At 34.8% G+C, this 16,243-nt stretch overlaps 4 protein-coding genes across 5 annotated transcripts; 3 read left to right on the top strand and 1 right to left on the bottom strand.

Moving 5' to 3' along the window:
• Positions 1–137: 137 nt before the first annotated feature.
• Positions 138–2,710, top strand: LOC9310130 (dynein assembly factor 1, axonemal). The gene is made up of 10 exons (XM_002874017.2): positions 138–324; positions 407–478; positions 585–677; positions 836–917; positions 1,013–1,069; positions 1,156–1,220; positions 1,294–1,389; positions 1,488–1,574; positions 1,657–1,737; positions 1,833–2,710. Exons 1-10 carry the CDS (start codon positions 226–228, stop codon positions 2,457–2,459), a joined length of 1,359 nt encoding a protein of 452 aa, XP_002874063.1. The 5' UTR covers positions 138–225; the 3' UTR covers positions 2,460–2,710.
• Positions 2,711–3,441: 731 nt separating this feature from the next.
• Positions 3,442–4,400, top strand: LOC9310129 (uncharacterized protein At1g43920, Chloroplastic). Of its 2 annotated transcripts, XM_021023303.1 has the most exons (3): positions 3,442–3,916; positions 3,988–4,021; positions 4,126–4,400. In XM_021023303.1, the coding sequence occupies exons 1-3, from the start codon at positions 3,719–3,721 to the stop codon at positions 4,218–4,220; spliced, it is 327 nt and encodes a 108-aa protein (XP_020878962.1). In that variant the 5' UTR covers positions 3,442–3,718; the 3' UTR covers positions 4,221–4,400. The 2 variants fall into 2 exon arrangements, with proteins under 2 accessions (XP_020878962.1, XP_002874062.1); XM_002874016.2 differs by having other exon boundaries at positions 3,988–4,400.
• A 4,366-nt stretch (positions 4,401–8,766) lies between these two features.
• On the top strand, positions 8,767–11,139 carry LOC9308067 (uncharacterized protein At5g41620). The gene is made up of 3 exons (XM_021023514.1): positions 8,767–9,744; positions 9,833–9,925; positions 9,999–11,139. Exons 1-3 carry the CDS (start codon positions 9,307–9,309, stop codon positions 10,944–10,946), a joined length of 1,479 nt encoding a protein of 492 aa, XP_020879173.1. The 5' UTR covers positions 8,767–9,306; the 3' UTR covers positions 10,947–11,139.
• Positions 11,140–13,591: 2,452 nt separating this feature from the next.
• LOC9310128 (bifunctional nitrilase/nitrile hydratase NIT4) lies at positions 13,592–15,374 on the bottom strand. Its single transcript, XM_002871951.2, has 5 exons — positions 15,168–15,374; positions 14,905–15,084; positions 14,367–14,660; positions 13,971–14,252; positions 13,592–13,891 (listed from the first exon to the last, which is right to left on the bottom strand). The coding sequence occupies exons 1-5, from the start codon at positions 15,322–15,324 to the stop codon at positions 13,734–13,736; spliced, it is 1,071 nt and encodes a 356-aa protein (XP_002871997.1). The 5' UTR covers positions 15,325–15,374; the 3' UTR covers positions 13,592–13,733.
• Positions 15,375–16,243: the final 869 nt, after the last annotated feature.

The raw sequence follows: 16,243 nt of genomic DNA, 5'->3' as shown, positions 1-16,243 counted from the left end.
CTAGTTACATAATACTCTCTCTATTCTTAGAAGATTGATTTTTTTAGAGGTTTCACATATTTTAAAAAATAATTGTTGTTTAATTATTTATTTTTATTAAACATTTTTAAATAAATTATGAACTAATAGTAATCTGAAACAGTTAATTATTACGGGAACAGAGACGGTCTTTTCAATAGAAGAAGGCTAGGGTTTTAGTGACAAAGGAAGAAGACGAAGACGGCGATGAATTCGTTAACCGTTGAACAAGTGCTGAAAGAGAAGAAAACCCATGACCCAGATTTCGTCAAGGAACTTAATCTCGGCCACAAAGCTCTCACCGACGTGAGTATTATTGTTTCTGTTCTGAAACTCTGTTCCCATTAAGAAACTGATAAGAAACCCTAATTGTTTAATTGATCTTTAGGTGTCTTGTTTGAGCAAATTCAAAAACTTGGAGAAGCTTGATCTTCGTTTCAACAATCTCAAGGATCTTCAGGTCTGATTGATACATAATCTCTTTGTTATTTAAGCATATAGCAATCCAAAAGTTGTGGTTTTTAACTTTCTAGAGCTTTTTATGTTCATGTTTCAATTGTTTTTAGGGACTCAAGTCTTGTGTGAACTTGAAATGGCTTTCAGTTGTGGAGAATAAATTGCAAAGCTTAAAAGGAATTGAAGCACTCACTAAGCTTACGGTAAGTTCCACTGATATCACTAAGCTTGTTTCTTTGAATAAGAAGAGATGTTTATCACTTATCAAAAGTGAGGTTCTCCAAGATTAAGCTTTTCTGTTGATAGAAAACGAGTAAAGATGTGTGCTTTGATTTGATTGTGTGATGTCGTTTGTTATCAGGTGCTAAATGCTGGAAAGAATCAGCTCAAATCCATGAATGAGATCTCTTCTCTTGTCAATTTGCGGGCATTGATTTTGAATGGTGAGTTGTACGACACAAATCAACGGTTTTTTTGTCTTTGCATCCACAAGCTACTATTGATTACTTACTCGTCGTTATTGTTTCACTTCTTGTAGACAATGAAATCTCCTCCATTTGCAAGCTAGATCTACTGAAAGACTTGAACAGTCTCGGTATGTTCTTACATCAGAACAACGCGTTACTCTTTAGATGTAAATGCCGATTTCATTGTACTTAAATTTTTGATGAATTCATGCAGTTCTTTCTAGGAACCCAATCAGTGAAATTGGTGACTCACTTTCAAAGTTGAAAAACCTCTCTAAAGTAAGCTCAAGTTTTCCTCCCGTTTCAGAATCATAGCTAAACTGATCCTTATCTAATCCCATCTCGGTTTCAGATTTCTTTGTCTGACTGCAGAATAAAAGCTATTGGTTCTTCTCTCAAGTCATGCTCTGATTTGAAAGAGCTGCGACTCGCGCACAATGAAATTAAGGTGATCTTTCTTACATTTATGCAATTCTACAGAACATCACCTGCCCTTTCCACAATCTATATTGCTAATGGTAATTTCATATACGCTTAAATCTTCAGGCCCTCCCAGCAGAGCTAGCACTCAACAAAAGACTACTGAATTTGGATGTGGGAAACAATATGATTACGAAACTCTCTGGTTTAGAGGTATTGTTCGCCTTCCCTAGCATGTGGCAAGTTTTTGCGGTGATCTAATAATAAACCGTCAAAATTTTGTCCCAAATGATAGGTTTTGGGTACACTATCTTGCTTGCGAAACCTGAATATTCGAGGAAACCCGATCTCTGATAACGAGAAGTCAGCTAAGAAGGTAAAACCCCTTTTGTACTTCTTTTTTCCATTGTGATTAGTGTTACTGCGTGAAGAAATCAAATAAGAATGAGAAAAAATGTTTTGATGTCGCAGGTGAGAACGTTGCTCCTCCCTTCAGTGAATGTATTCAACGCTCAACCCTTAGAAAAAAGCTCAAGGAATGCAAAGCATACCCGGCTTGATACCGATGATGAAAACTTTGATGCTCATCACAACAAATTAGGAGAAGAAGAACAATCCAAAGAATATCGAAAAAGCAAGAAGAGCTCCAAGAGAAACAAGTCAGAAGAAGAAGAAGAAGAAGCCAACAATGATGATCACAAGACCAAGAAGAAGAAGTCTAAGAGCAACCCAAGTGTAGATCAAGTTGAAACAGAAAAGAAAGAAGAACATAAACAGAAGAAAATTCAAAGTAACAATGATGATGATGATGCTGAGAAGAAACAGAAAAGGGATACTCCAAAGCAGGAACTCGATGCTATCGATGATGCTGAAACCTCTTTTGCAGAAATCTTTTCCCGGGAAAATGTGTCAAAGGGTTCTTCTGGTAACGGTATTGAGAAGAAGAAGAGAAGCAGTGTGCAAGAGACAGGTTTAGTGAAAGTGATAGATACTAAAGCTAACAAGAAGAAAATTGAAAAGAAGCAAAGCAAGAGTGTAGTGATTGATCTTCCCATGGAAGTTGAGATCGGGTTAGGAGGAGAGTCTAAGTGGGAGTAAACTGGAAAACCGAAACTCCGGTGGTGCAACACTTTAAAGAGAAGGGACAGATATGACTTAAGCATCCAACGGCTAGGGAGGAGTATTTTTGATATGGTTAAGAACACAAGAGAGGAAGAAAATGGTTTTGATCTTCTTTATAAATGGTTTTTTGTAGTGTTGAGATTTGAGAAGCTCTAATTTTGCACTGTTTTTAACATCTTTGACTACAATTCTATTTTTATAAAATGTTTTGTAATGTTTCTTGAGAATTGTGGTAAACGAGAAGGGCCAAATCCAAAAAAAAATAAAAAATAAAGAGTCAAGATAAGGTCCCACCGAGACTTGAACTCGGGTTACTGGACTCAGTGTCCCATGTCCTGACCACTAACCATGGGAAAATTCTGTTCTAGTTTTAATATTTGTTTTATTTATCAATTAGTTTTTTGTGTTTAATAAAAATGATAAATCTAATGATCCAAGCTTTTCTTTTCTTTTCTTTTCCGACCAACAACTTTGTAGTATGTTTTTGTGTTGTGATGGTGATTGTTCACATCCCATCGAAACTATTTGATAGAGAGGTAGCATGGACATCAGTTCGGTCGAGTTTTGGTGAATCTATTCCGATTCACGAGATATTCGCCGAGCCGCATCCCAATTTCTACCAAGACATTTCGTGAAGTACGTGAATTGTCATCTAATGATACAAGCTACATTAGATTAAATGAATTAAAATTAGAGTTAAATGAATGACTCTGGACATTCGGTGAATCGCTGTAAGAGTAGTTAGTATATTGAATAAAAGTATGATAATGTGACATTTTAGTCAAGTTCTCCATGTGATATGTGAGTAGTAGTCAAAGACTCAAAAGTGAGCAACATACTAGGACCCATTTTTATCAGAACCGTTCATCTATGTTTTTATTTTTCTTCACATATTTTAAAATGGGAAAAATGTTATTTAATACCTAAACTTTCAAAAAGTGGCCAAATTAATCGTGAACTCTTGAAATGGCCATTTTATACCTCAACAAAAAGTTGACTTCTAATTTAACCTATAAGTTTTCGTTGACCCGGCCTAATCGACTCACCGTTAATTCTCAGTAACTGCGCTTCTAACAGCGTAACTGCGTCCGTTACAGAGGTCTCCGTTATTGTCGAACGACGACGTTTTAGAGAATCTGAGACTACAAAGTCGATCCTCAACTCGAAAAATCCCCAAATCAAAACCAAAACCCTAAAAATCAATCCCTCTCAATTTTTTCGATCAAATCTGCATTATGAGCTGCAATTCAAGGAATTCGAATGTTGAAAGTGGAGGTTGCAATTCAGGGATGATTTCGAATGTTGAAGCTGGAGGTTTCAATAGCCGTGGGTTTCCTGTTAAGTGTAAATGTGGGCTAGACGTCGTCATGTTAACATCGAGCACGCCGAAGAACCCTGGAAGGCCTTTCTTTCGGTGCAAAAGCTGTAAAGATGTAAGTATATTTGATTTGAGAATGTTATGTTTTTTGTGTTTGGTCGGTAAAAGCTTGAGATGAAATTGCAGGATCATTTGTTCAAATGGGTGGAGGATTGTATGTATGAAGAGGTTGTAGATGCTCTACCCAAAATCTCCAGCATTGATAACGAGATTATCAATGCAAAAGCTGAGGTTGCAGTTGAAATTGCAAACTTAAAGGAGCTAATGATAGAGTTGAAAGAAGATGGACTGTGGAGCAAAAGAGAAATTCAGAGATGGAAAAAGATGACGAAAGTGTGCTTGGTGTGCCTTTGTTTTAGTGTCATTGCAATTGTGATATCAATGTTCTATAAGACAAAAAACCAGAAATTTGTTTTTGGTTATTAGTGTGTAATCGAATTGATGTCTAAATTGTTTTCTCTTGTTGTTGGTCTTTGTTGTTTAGTTTCTGTTTGCTTGTGCTTTTACTATGTAATGAAATGGAGCTTTGCTAATGGTAATGAATTTCATTTGAAAGAAAAGGTCAAAGATTATGTCATAAAGACAAGTTCAACCAACAAAAAGAAACCGAGAGTAAGCTTATGTTATAAAGACAAGTTCAAACAACAAAAGAAACCGAGACTAAGCTTATGTCATAAAGAAAGACAAGTTCCAACAACAATAAGAACACGAGACTAAGCTTATGTCATGTTTGACGAGAACATTCAAACCATGATCCAAGTCCAGCAAGTCCTTGCGGTTGTGGTTGTGCAGTTCCATGTCTTCGATCAGCTGCTGGTTGTTCAGACACTTGTGATGTTCCACGACCTCTTCCCCTTTGTCTTTGTGCTCCACGAGCTGTTCTCAAATGTCTTTGTGTTCCACGACCTCTTCCCCTTTGTGTTTGTGTTTGTGACCCATTGTTCTGCCCTTGTGAGCCATTATCCACCCCTTGTGAGCCATTATCATGTCTTTGTGATCCTTCTACATGCCCTTGTGGTTCCTAATACAAACATTACAATCAGTTTTTGATGGACTTAAAACAGAAATGAAAGATATACAAACCTGATTTATCCTTGGTCGACCTCTTGGTCTCGTTGGTGGACTTAAAACAGTAGCATTTTTGCATGATTGCTTGTTGTGCCCTTCTTGCAAGCAGTTAGAGCATGTCATGATCCTCTTTGCCCTTGACATTTTGGTCGGATTTGAAGACACTTCCAACTTATATTCTCTCATGATCTCAGCAACCATCTCATGTTTAGTGAGCTTTGGATTCACTCTCAACCTTTCTTCAAACAAAAACCCAATGGATGACACCTTTAACATCTTTGAATATCCGGACCTCACACAAGTATGCTCATTGACATAACTTCTTATTTGCATCTTATGTTTTCTCTTCTCATAAGAGAAACGGACTCTCCACGGACATTCAACACCCTCATCACTAACATACACACACTTAGCAGCAACCACCATAGTTTCAGATTTGTAAAGTTTAATGTCATACCTTGTTTTTAGAGAATACATCAAAAGAGCAAGCTTGAAATCTTCAGGAGAGTTATAAGTCTTCTCCAATGCTAGTAAAACTTCAGGATCGCCTAGATCATTTCGAGCTTCCTCTACTCTATCATCATCTTCATCGTCAGATGAAAAAGGGTCTGTAATCTTGTCTTCATCCCATATATCATCTCCGCTGTCATTGTCACTAGCTTCTTCTTCTTCTCTATTAGCCTCTGAAAAATCTCTATCGATGTCTAGATTACCATCTTCTTCGACACCTAAACCAGCTGTATCTTCAACTACATCTTGAGCTTCCTCTTCTCCATTATCTACTGCATCATCAACCTCATCGCAGTCTTCATCTCCTTGGACTGCAAAGTCATCATCAATATCAGGAGGAGGAACTTCAGCCTCTAAATCCTCTTCTTCTTCCAATCTGATTTGCCTTCGTTTACTTCGCCTAAGTGGAGAACGAACTTCGGTTGCATCTGCCACATCAACGTTTGATACTACATTCGCTTGACCTCGAGCTTCTTCTCCAATTTGATCTGCTTCTCCTTCCCGCATTGCTTCAATCATATTTAGAATTAGGGTTTCGATTTGGGGATTCTTTTTTCGATTTTGGTTTGGGTTGGGGATTTCTTTTTTTCGATTTTGGTTTGGGTTGGGGATTTCTTTTTTTCGAGTTGAGGATCGACTTTGTAGTCTCAGATTCTCTAAAACGTCTATCTCGACAATAACGGAGACCTCTGTAACGGACGCAATTACGCTGTTAGAAGCGCAGTTACTGAAAATTAACGGTAAGTCGATTAAGCCGGGTCAACGAAAACTTATAGGTTAAATTAGAAATCAACTTTTTGTTGAGGTATAAAATGGCCATTTCAAGAGTTCACGGTTAATTTGGCCATTTTTCGAAAGTTTAGGTATTAAATAACATTTTTCCCATTTTAAAATTATTTTTACTCTTATTAATTTTATTTTTAAAAATTAATAATATGTTAAATTATTTGTAATGGAGTTAAAAGAATCTGGAGGAAGGATTTGATTTGACTGACAGAGAAGGCATCTATCTCTTTGGGATGTTCCATAAGTATTTATTATTATTGTACTCAGCATGTGCCTGTCTTTCATAATTCATATGCCAATCACAAAATTTGTGTTTTCAAATTAGTATAGAAAATTATTGGTTTTGAATTGTGAATTTTGTTTGGATAGTTGTAATTGTTAAGGCATCTAGGAAATTTTAGGTCTGATTTACATTTTAAAAATACTAATATGTTTTAGAGCGCAATAAACTTCAATTTTTTTAGGAAATCTAAAAATCTAAAAAAAAATGTATTCATTGTGTACATATGATTGTTTAATCTTTATAGGGAAATTATTAAAAATACCCCTTTTGGTGTGCCTCTTTTCAAAAATGCTTCTATTAGATGTCCATTTTCAAAAATGCCCCTTTTTAAATCTGAAATTTTTATAAAGTTTTATTAGGTTTATAAGGTACTTATGGATTGTAAATACTACTTGAAGACTCGATCCAAGTATTTATAAAGTTTTATAAGGTGTTTTTAAAGGTTTTACAAGTTATTTTAAAGATTTTTAAGGTTTTTCAAAAGTTTTACAAGATATTTTAAAGGTTTTTAAAGGTATTTAAAATGCATTTATAAGATATTTATAAAGTATTTATAAGATTTTAGATACATAAAAATGTAGTTTGTGTATGTTTAAATAATATTACATACATATTTGGGTAAATCTTATATTTTTAAGAATATTTTTTATAAAGTTTTAAAAAGGGGTATTTTTGAAAAGTGGCATTGAAAAAGTGGTATTTTTGCAAAAGCCCCCTTAATTATATATAGTTGTTCACTTGTTCCACTAAAATAAGATTTTTGGATGTTAGTTTGTAAATTTTATTTCTCACGATTGAATAATTAATAATAGAACTGACTTTTAATTAATGTGATGTTATAAAATTAGTTTTGAGTTGAAGTCCATTTTTAGAGATTTCACATTTCTTAAGAAACAATCATTTTTTAATTATTTACTTTTATTAAATATTTTTTAATATACTATGAACCAATAGTAATCTGAAACAGTTAATCATTACGTCTTGAAATCTACGATTTATTAAAATTAATTAACTAAAAAAAAAAAAAATTCTAGAAAATCAATCTTTGTGGAACAAACTCAAAACATTATAATATCAAACTTCAAGGAATAGAGGGAGTAATAGTTTGTTTAGTATAGATGAACTTCCAGCCCAAAACTAATTGGTTGTGAGTAAAAAACATCTAGTATATGAATATCTATTAGTCTCAAGTTTGCCAAAGTTTCCATGTGATTTTTGGTGTATTGATGCTAATCCATGCCTCCCTAGATAAAAGCCATAAGTTTATAAAAGAGTTTCAAATTTCAAAATTGTTTGAACAAGAGTTCTGAAATAGGTTTTACAAAAAAAAATAGTTAAAAATATACTATCCAAATCCAGAATTTGTAGTAAATTTCAAGATTAAAATAAACAATAAATTTCCTATCAAAGATAGAAATCCCTTTATTTTTTTATTTGATGTGTTTAGTATTTTGTACACAAATTGAGAAATTATTTAATCCGATCAAACCAAACCAAGCTAAATTTTGTTGCCGCTAGATTATCAAAACTAGCATCAACCTCTATGCTACGTCAAAATATAGCATTGTTTTGATAATCTAGTACGTTGTCTTTATTTGATGCTCATATTTTTCTCCAAGAAAGCCTACAAAAAGTTAATAGAATCCGGTTTAATCCGATCAAACCAAACCAAGCTAAATTGTGGTCTAAAGATTCTAAACTCTTAGAAAGCACTAATTTGGAAACATGGATTTCATGATACCTTTTTCCAAGTCATCGTTGCATTAATGAGTTAGCGGCAACAAGATTTGTACTTACTGATTATCTCTGTTCTAAAAAGCGGTCTAGGCGGTCGCCTAGGCCCCGACTAGGCGCTAGGCTCTCATTCGACGCCTAGATAACCGTCTTGACCGCCTAAAATTACATAGATCTTGTTTAATGTATTTTTTCAATTTCAATTAGAGTTTTATTTATATATATATATATATATATATAGTTATAAATATTTATATATTGTTTAATATAAATATAAATAAATATTTTATCTAGTTTTTGTTTATAATTTCATAATTTTTAGTTTTATATTAATATTTTATATAACTTTTATATATAATATCATATTTATAATGTATTATGTTATAAACGTCTAAACCGCCTAAAAAATCGCCTAGGTCCCGATTAGGCGTTCTAGGCGCTAGGCACTGAGTCACTGCCCGCTTAGCGCCTAGCGTTTTCTTGAACACTGCTGATTATGAATGAAATTATTTTCAATATATTAATAAAATTGACGAAATTGGACAACATTGGTTCATGAACCCTCTAAAGAAAATTTACATTGCTCAAGTAGACAAGACACAAAAACAAAAACATAACACTGTCTCCATCTCTCTTTCCTCTTCTTCCACACTTCTCTCTCTCTCTCTCTCTTTCTTCTCCCAAGAAAATAAAACACAATTTCCCAGATTCAAAACTTCTTTTTCAACGTCTTCAAAGGGATTAAGAATCTTTGTGTCTTCTCTTCTTTTGTTTAGTTACACAGAGAAAAGCAAAAGAAGAAGAAGAAAAACATCATCCTAACTTTCCCTTTTTGTATTATCTCTCTCTCTCTCTTTTACTCACTTTAAAGTCTCTTAATAGATTCAAACACAAAATCTTCCAGAAACTGCTTCTGATCTTAAAAAGATGATCAACCTCATGACCCACTTCTCCTAAAAAGTACCAAAACCAATTCCAATTTCAACACTATTTTTTTCTCTTCTTTTTCTCTTATTTTCCTTCAAAAGATTTGGTAAAAAAAATTTGTTTCTGATTTGTTGACTATGGAACGGAAGAGAGGTTGTAAGATCAGAAAGAGAGGTGGTTCTTCCTCTTCTTCTTCTTCTCTTGCTCGCCGAAACCGTTTCAAACGCGCAATTTTCGCCGGGAAAAGAGTTGCTCAAGATGATGGTGGTGGTGGCGGTGGCTCAGGAACTCCGGTTAAGTCCATCACCGCCGCTAAAACTCCTGTCCTGTTATCGTTTTCGCCGGAAAATCTTCCTATAGATCATCATCAATTACAGAAAAGCTCTGTGTCGGCGAGAAAGCTAGCTGCGACGCTGTGGGAAATCAACGACGACGCAGACCCTCCTGTAGATTCCAATAAAGATTGCTTGAGAAGCAAGAAACCGTCGAGACACAGATCGAAGAAATCAACAGAGTTCTCTTCCATTGATTTCCCGCCAAAATCATCCGATCCGATTTCTCGTCTAACCTCAGAGGTTAGGGTTTGCTTCAGTTTCAAGTTTCCTCTTGTTTTTTTTTTTCCTTTTCTCAAACTCTTAACTCTTAAAAATCAAATTTTCACAGAGAATCGATCTCCGTGAAGATTTAGTTCGTAGAAGACCAGGAAATCATCAGAAACTACACCTAATTGAACACAAAACCATTGTCACAAACTCGGTATGATTCGCTTTCTTACCCTAACAAAAGTTTTTCTTGTGGAAGAAGAAAGCTCTGATTAGTTATTTTACAGCTGAAAACTCGTTTGAAGAATGTCAGTGAAGGATTAACAACGTCTAAAGAACTCGTTAAGGTTTTAAAAAGGATCGGTGAGCTCGGAGATGATCACAAGACAGCAAGCAATCGTTTGATCTCTGCTCTGTTATGCGAACTAGACAGAGCAAGATCTTCTTTAAAGCATCTGACGAGTGAATTTGATGCGGAGGATGAGGAGAAGCGGAGGTTGATAGAGAGGCTACAAGAAGAGGCGGTGGTTGAGAGAAAACTCCGGCAACGAACGGAGAAGATGAACAGAAGATTAGGGAGAGAGCTTGCGGAGGCTAAAGAAACAGAGAGGAAGATGAAGGAGGAGATGGAGAGAGAGAAGAGAGCTAAAGATGTTCTTGAAGAGGTTTGTGATGAGCTCGCGAAAGGAATCGGAGATGATAAGAAGGAGATGGAGAAAGAGAGAGAGATGATGCATATAGCTGATGTTTTGAGGGAAGAGAGAGTTCAAATGAAGCTTACGGAGGCGAAATTTGAGTTCGAGGATAAATGCGCGGCCGTGGAGCGGCTGAAGGTGGAGCTCCGGAGGGTTTTAGATGGTGAAGAAGGAAAAGGGTCGTCGGAGATTCGTCGGATTTTGGAGATAATTGATGGTTCTGGTTCTGATGATGAGGAGGAGAGTGATCTTAAGTCGATTGAGTTGAATATGGAGAGTGGAAGTAAATGGGGTTATGTTGAAAGCGGGAGAGATCACCGGAGGGAATCAAGATTTGGTGGCTCCGGCGATGAGGACGACGATGATGATGATGATGATGATGATCCTGTGGAGAAGAGATCAGTGATTGTTGAGAATGGGGAGAGAGATGAGTCTTTGAAGACTCTGAGAGATTACATTGTTTCAAATGTTAGATGTGTCGGTCCTTCATCGTCGGAGCAGTGGAATCATCGGAATTTACCAAGCTCTGAGTTTGTGTAATCACCACCGCTAGCGCCGGCGAGAAAAAAAAGAATCAATTTTTTTTAGTATATATACATATTTATTTATTTATAATTTTATTAATTTAGTTTTTGGATTTATTTTCCAAAAAAATCAATTCAAGGATTTTTTTTTTTTTTATCGTTTACAACTTACACAACATGCATACTAATTATTGGATTTGGATTTTATTTTTTTTATTTTTTATTTTTTTTTTCCGTAAACAAAATCAATTCGCAGGAATATCATATATTTTTCGTCTACAACTCCAATATGTATATAGTCAGGGTTTTTTTTTTTTACTGTCTAGATTTATTATTAATTGCAAATTATGAGAACTGTTACATAGACGATTCTACAACTGACAATTTTTGCCGACCATTAGTAGATCCACGACAGACTACACTTCCTTCTTCATGATCTTGATGAATACTTTCAATGATCCACGACCTAGCGACACTTCCTTCTCTGCGTAGAATCCTGGCGCAAGGCTATAATTGTACATCGCTGGAGATCTCCTGCACACTTGCCTCCATTAATCTGCAAATTTGTTAATAAATCGCAATATCTGCAAATTTGTTAAAAAATCGACCCGCGGTGTACCGGGGAGTAAAATCTAGTACTCTTTTTATGATCGGAGTTTGTAATCAATTGGTTTGTAGTTTTGTCAGGATTAGAAGTCTATTATTGAACTTAAGTGATTATTTTCGAGAACAATTCACTAATTAGACCGTAAGTAGATGGATGTAGGGAATATGAGGATATCAATCAAATTGAGTTTAAATTGGAGGTGAAGGTACATTGCATAAAACTTCTTTGAGTTTGAGGACATTTATTAAAGAATTTATTTATATTTGGCTTTTGATGATATACACATGGAAATGTCGATTTGGTATAAATTAAATCATAATGATTACAACAATTAGAATAAGAAGGAACAATAATGTGATATAATTGATTCAAGATGGGATTAGTTTAAGATTTTGAATCAAAAACGAAACAAGACATTTTCTCTATTATTGTGTAGACATTTGGACAGCATCGTTCCATCTTCCCATGTGATTTTGTCTCAACTATATATCCGTTACGTTTCACCCTATTTGGTAATATTTCGTAACAATTCATCCAAAAAATTACAAAAATTAATAAGATGACATGAAAAACGAAAAAATGGCTCTTCATTTTTTCGATCATATAAACATGATTAGGTAATATGTAAATCCGTGTGAAAGATAAACGCATATAACAATTAGACTTGCTCTATGTCCCCCACTTGATATAGTATTTTAGCTATGAACTTTTATACTTACTATAAACCATTAAATCAAATCAATCAAATTAAGGGTTTTACTTTTTAGGTTCCAAACCTTTTTTACCTTTTTACATATATATTGAAATTTAGGGATAAACCTATCACAATAAAACCTCTATAACTTAAGAATATCGGGACTAATAAATTTTATTAATTAATAGAAATATTTAAAAGAAAAAATTTAGCTGTAGTAAATATTCTTAGAACTAATTACAAATAAAAAATCCTTCATTATTGTCTAAAAAACAACATCAAAATTTTTTAATGCAATAAAGCTCATAATGGTTATTAATACATCGAGTAATAATTTATATAGGTTTTACCGTAGCTCGTATTACAAAATAAAACTACTAAAGTTGAAGCGTAGAGTATAGAAGCATTATTGGGTGCCACTAGGCTAACTATTTTCTCTCATTGAAACCATTAATTTGATGAGAAATGTCAAATGCTAAAAACATTCGCATAATAGGTAGATATTTTGTCAGTGTGATCTTATCAAGTTCGTGTGTGGTTTATCTCTTTGTCTCCTCCTTTGTCTGTATAAACTTTGATATATACAATGAACCTATACAAATCACTATTTTGAAGACATTGATGTTACTAATATAGCAAATAGCAAATCAACTGTCAGTGGACAGATCGTTTCAAACATGGGCAAACTTTTGGTTTCGATTTGGTTTTCAATTTTATCAGTTTTATAGAACTTAAACCAAATAGAACTATACTTTGGTTTGGTTTTGATTCAGTTTGATGAAATATTGGTTTGATTTTGTTGGTGTTTGACTGGATATTCATTTAAAATACAGTCTAACACAACTAGTTTATTATTAATTTAATTCAAATTTTTGATTAAATACATTTTTAACATATAAAACCAAATTTTTAAAATTTTATATTTCGGTTCGTTTCGGTACGAATGTGTTAGTTAGCCTCTAAGCCAAAAAAAAACAAAAAACAAAACAATTCTTTTTTTTTTTTTTTAACAAAACAATTCATACGTAAAAAAAAACTCATTTTTTTGTCATATATTTGTATTGACATTTTGTGCTCTCATAGGGTGGAATAGTGGATACAAACAGAAAGGCCTAAGCCCATCACAAGGTGATAACTTAATTTTAAGATAGGAATATAAATAAAGAAAAAGGCCCAAGCCCATTAGAGGTGTTTGTGACTTGGATTTGTTTTGTACTTTTGGGTTTGTTTGTCTCTGTTATTTTTTCGTAAAAATTAACTCATCCTAACAAGTTACTGAATCACACTAGTTTTACGTACACACTTGAAGAACATGGAGCAAGCAGAACCAAGCATATAAACGAGGAAAAGAAGACAAAACTCAATCTAACGGTTTGGATTTTTTATTGATTTCAATCAAATTCTTGAAGTTTATTACACATAAACTTCATCAAATTACAGAGAAACTTCATACAAAAAAAAAAAAACAAATTACAGAGAAAGTTTGGGTCTTATACAAATGATCATTTGTTGACGGATTCATCTTTCATTACCTTTGACGTAGTGGAGAAACTAACTGCTTTTCTCGGATGCTCCCTTATGTTCAAGCTAAACACTTCAGGTCTCGAGTAATGCCCGACCACATCGAAATCAAACTTGGCTCGTGCTATGTCCCCAAGATCTATTATAGATTGTATGGATATGATTAGTAGTTAACTTATTTCAAGAAGGATAATGAATAACAAGTGTTAATAATTTACCTAGATCAGCTGTGATAAGAGCCTCTCCTTGATAGTTTGGTCCGGCTAGAACAATTCCCAAAGGTGAAATGATAGAGCTTCCACCGGCGCAGACAACAGAGTCCGGTGTTAGGCTCTCTTCTGAACCGGAAAACATGTATTCTGGTGAAGAAGGATAGTCTTTCCGGCGACAAAACTGGTTAGCCGACAAAACAAAACATCCACCTTCAAGAGCGATGTGAGTCATTGATGCTAGCCAAGTCTCTCTAGAATCAGCAGTAGGTGCACAATAAATCTCAATGCCTGCAACATCAGAACAGTGTAACACACCAACATGATCAAATCACAAGCAACACACTGACACATCTGACTAGAGTCCACACTTATCCTTTGTGGAAGCAAAGAGAAGAAACTAACCTTTGGCATACATTGCGGTTCTTAAAGACGGCATCCTATTTTCCCAACAAATAGCAGCACCGATTTTGCCAATAGGAGTATCGAAAACAGGGATGGTTGATCCATCTCCAAATCCCCAGATGCAACGTTCAAGAGCTGTAGGCATGAGTTTCCGATGCTTACCTAAGAACAGACCTTGTGAATCAAAGAAAAGAACGGTGCAATATAGCGTATAGCCTTCCCTCTCTATCACACCCATAACCAAGAATACTTTATACTTCTTGGCCATTTCCGCCAATCGTTCCACTTCAGGGCCTAAAACAAAGATACACTGATTAATAAGTAGTTAAGTATTTTACACTTGGTGATTCAAGAAACACAAGAACTAGTTGAGACTGAAACACTCAAGCCCATTCATATTGAGACTTAAAGACTTTTGGAACAATCTCAGTTTCAGACAATTGAAAATTCCCAAACAAATTCTCACTCGTCTCTGATTCAGAAGAAGATCCAAAATCGAAAAAAGGTGAGAACAAAATTGGAGATGGAGGAGTTTTACCAGGAACATGAATGGCAGAAGCATGGTATTTGCGAAAATCATCTCTTCCTTTAGCGGTTCGAGCACCAATCGCCAATTCGAAGCTAGAGCCACGAGGATATCCACCGATGAAAGCCTCCGGGAACACCACAAGCTGAGACCCATTATCCGCCGCCTCAGCAAGCAATCTCTCCGCCTTATCTGCAAAATTCAGTGGATGAATGATCTCATCTCATCGCATCAGTTCCGGCGAAAAAATCGAGAAATTAAAAAGATAAAAGAACCTAGCGTGGCGGGGGTATCGTAGAAGACGGTGGAGGCTTGGACGACGGTAGCTCGTACGATGGAGGAAGAATCGCCGGCGGACATGTCAACCTCAGGGAAGATTTGATCGACGGGAGGAGCCGCCGTGACAAGAGACATTTCTTTTTGCATGGTCATGATGAGAGAGAGAAAGAGACGGGAGAGGAGTGATTCTATACGTATCTATCTTGTTTAGCTATTTATTTTGTACACAAAACATGATGGTAACCCACGAGTATCCGGCTCTTTATAGTTACTAATCACAAAAAGATATCAAATCGCTATTTTTATTTTTTAGAGTTTTCATGTACCATTTTTTATACAATTTTGTATTATTTCGTAAAAACATACAGCTTTACCTTATAGCTAAAATTTTCATACAATTTTGTGTTACTAATAAGATTTAATATTTATTTTAGTGTATTTTACTCTCTTTTTTATGTGTCAATTTCCTATTATATTGAATGAAGGAAATGGTAAAAAATCCTCATTTTTTCTACAAAGATTTTAAAACCACCAACTATTTATATATTAATATGTCTTTTTGAATATATAATTGAAATTAATGAAAGTTTACTTGATTCAATCAAAAATATCATGTTTTGTTTAGTATTTTATGTATATTACGATGGAGCAATCCAAATTGATGTGTCAACCTAAGAGAAGATTCTATCAACGTTGACCGGAGGAGCCGTCATGACAAGAGATTCTTGGTGACTGGTCACGATTAGGAGAGAGAGAAAGAGAGAGGAAATGAGTGATTCTAGTGTACGTAGTATCTTCTTCCTATTCGCTTTGGTTGGTAGGTGTTTACACAAAAACATGAGATTTTTTTATTTTACTCTCTTTTTGTGTGTGTCAATTTCCGATTTTACTAAAGGAGGAAATGCCGAATTGGGTACAAAATCCTCATTTAAAAAAAAAAAAAATCTAAAAACATTATAAAAAAAAACATCACCTGTATTACTATTTTACTAGGATCGGATCCGCGGTCCACCGCGGGAGAATATTGGTTTACATACGTTGCGTTTAATATTGTGTGTGTTTTTTAGTAGAA

This window comes from Arabidopsis lyrata, assembly GCF_000004255.2.
Source record: "Arabidopsis lyrata subsp. lyrata unplaced genomic scaffold ARALYscaffold_6, whole genome shotgun sequence".
Lineage (NCBI taxonomy): Eukaryota > Viridiplantae > Streptophyta > Magnoliopsida > Brassicales > Brassicaceae > Arabidopsis > Arabidopsis lyrata.
The sequence above is the reverse complement of the archived record's forward strand: the minus strand, read 5'-3'. Positions and strand labels throughout refer to the sequence as shown.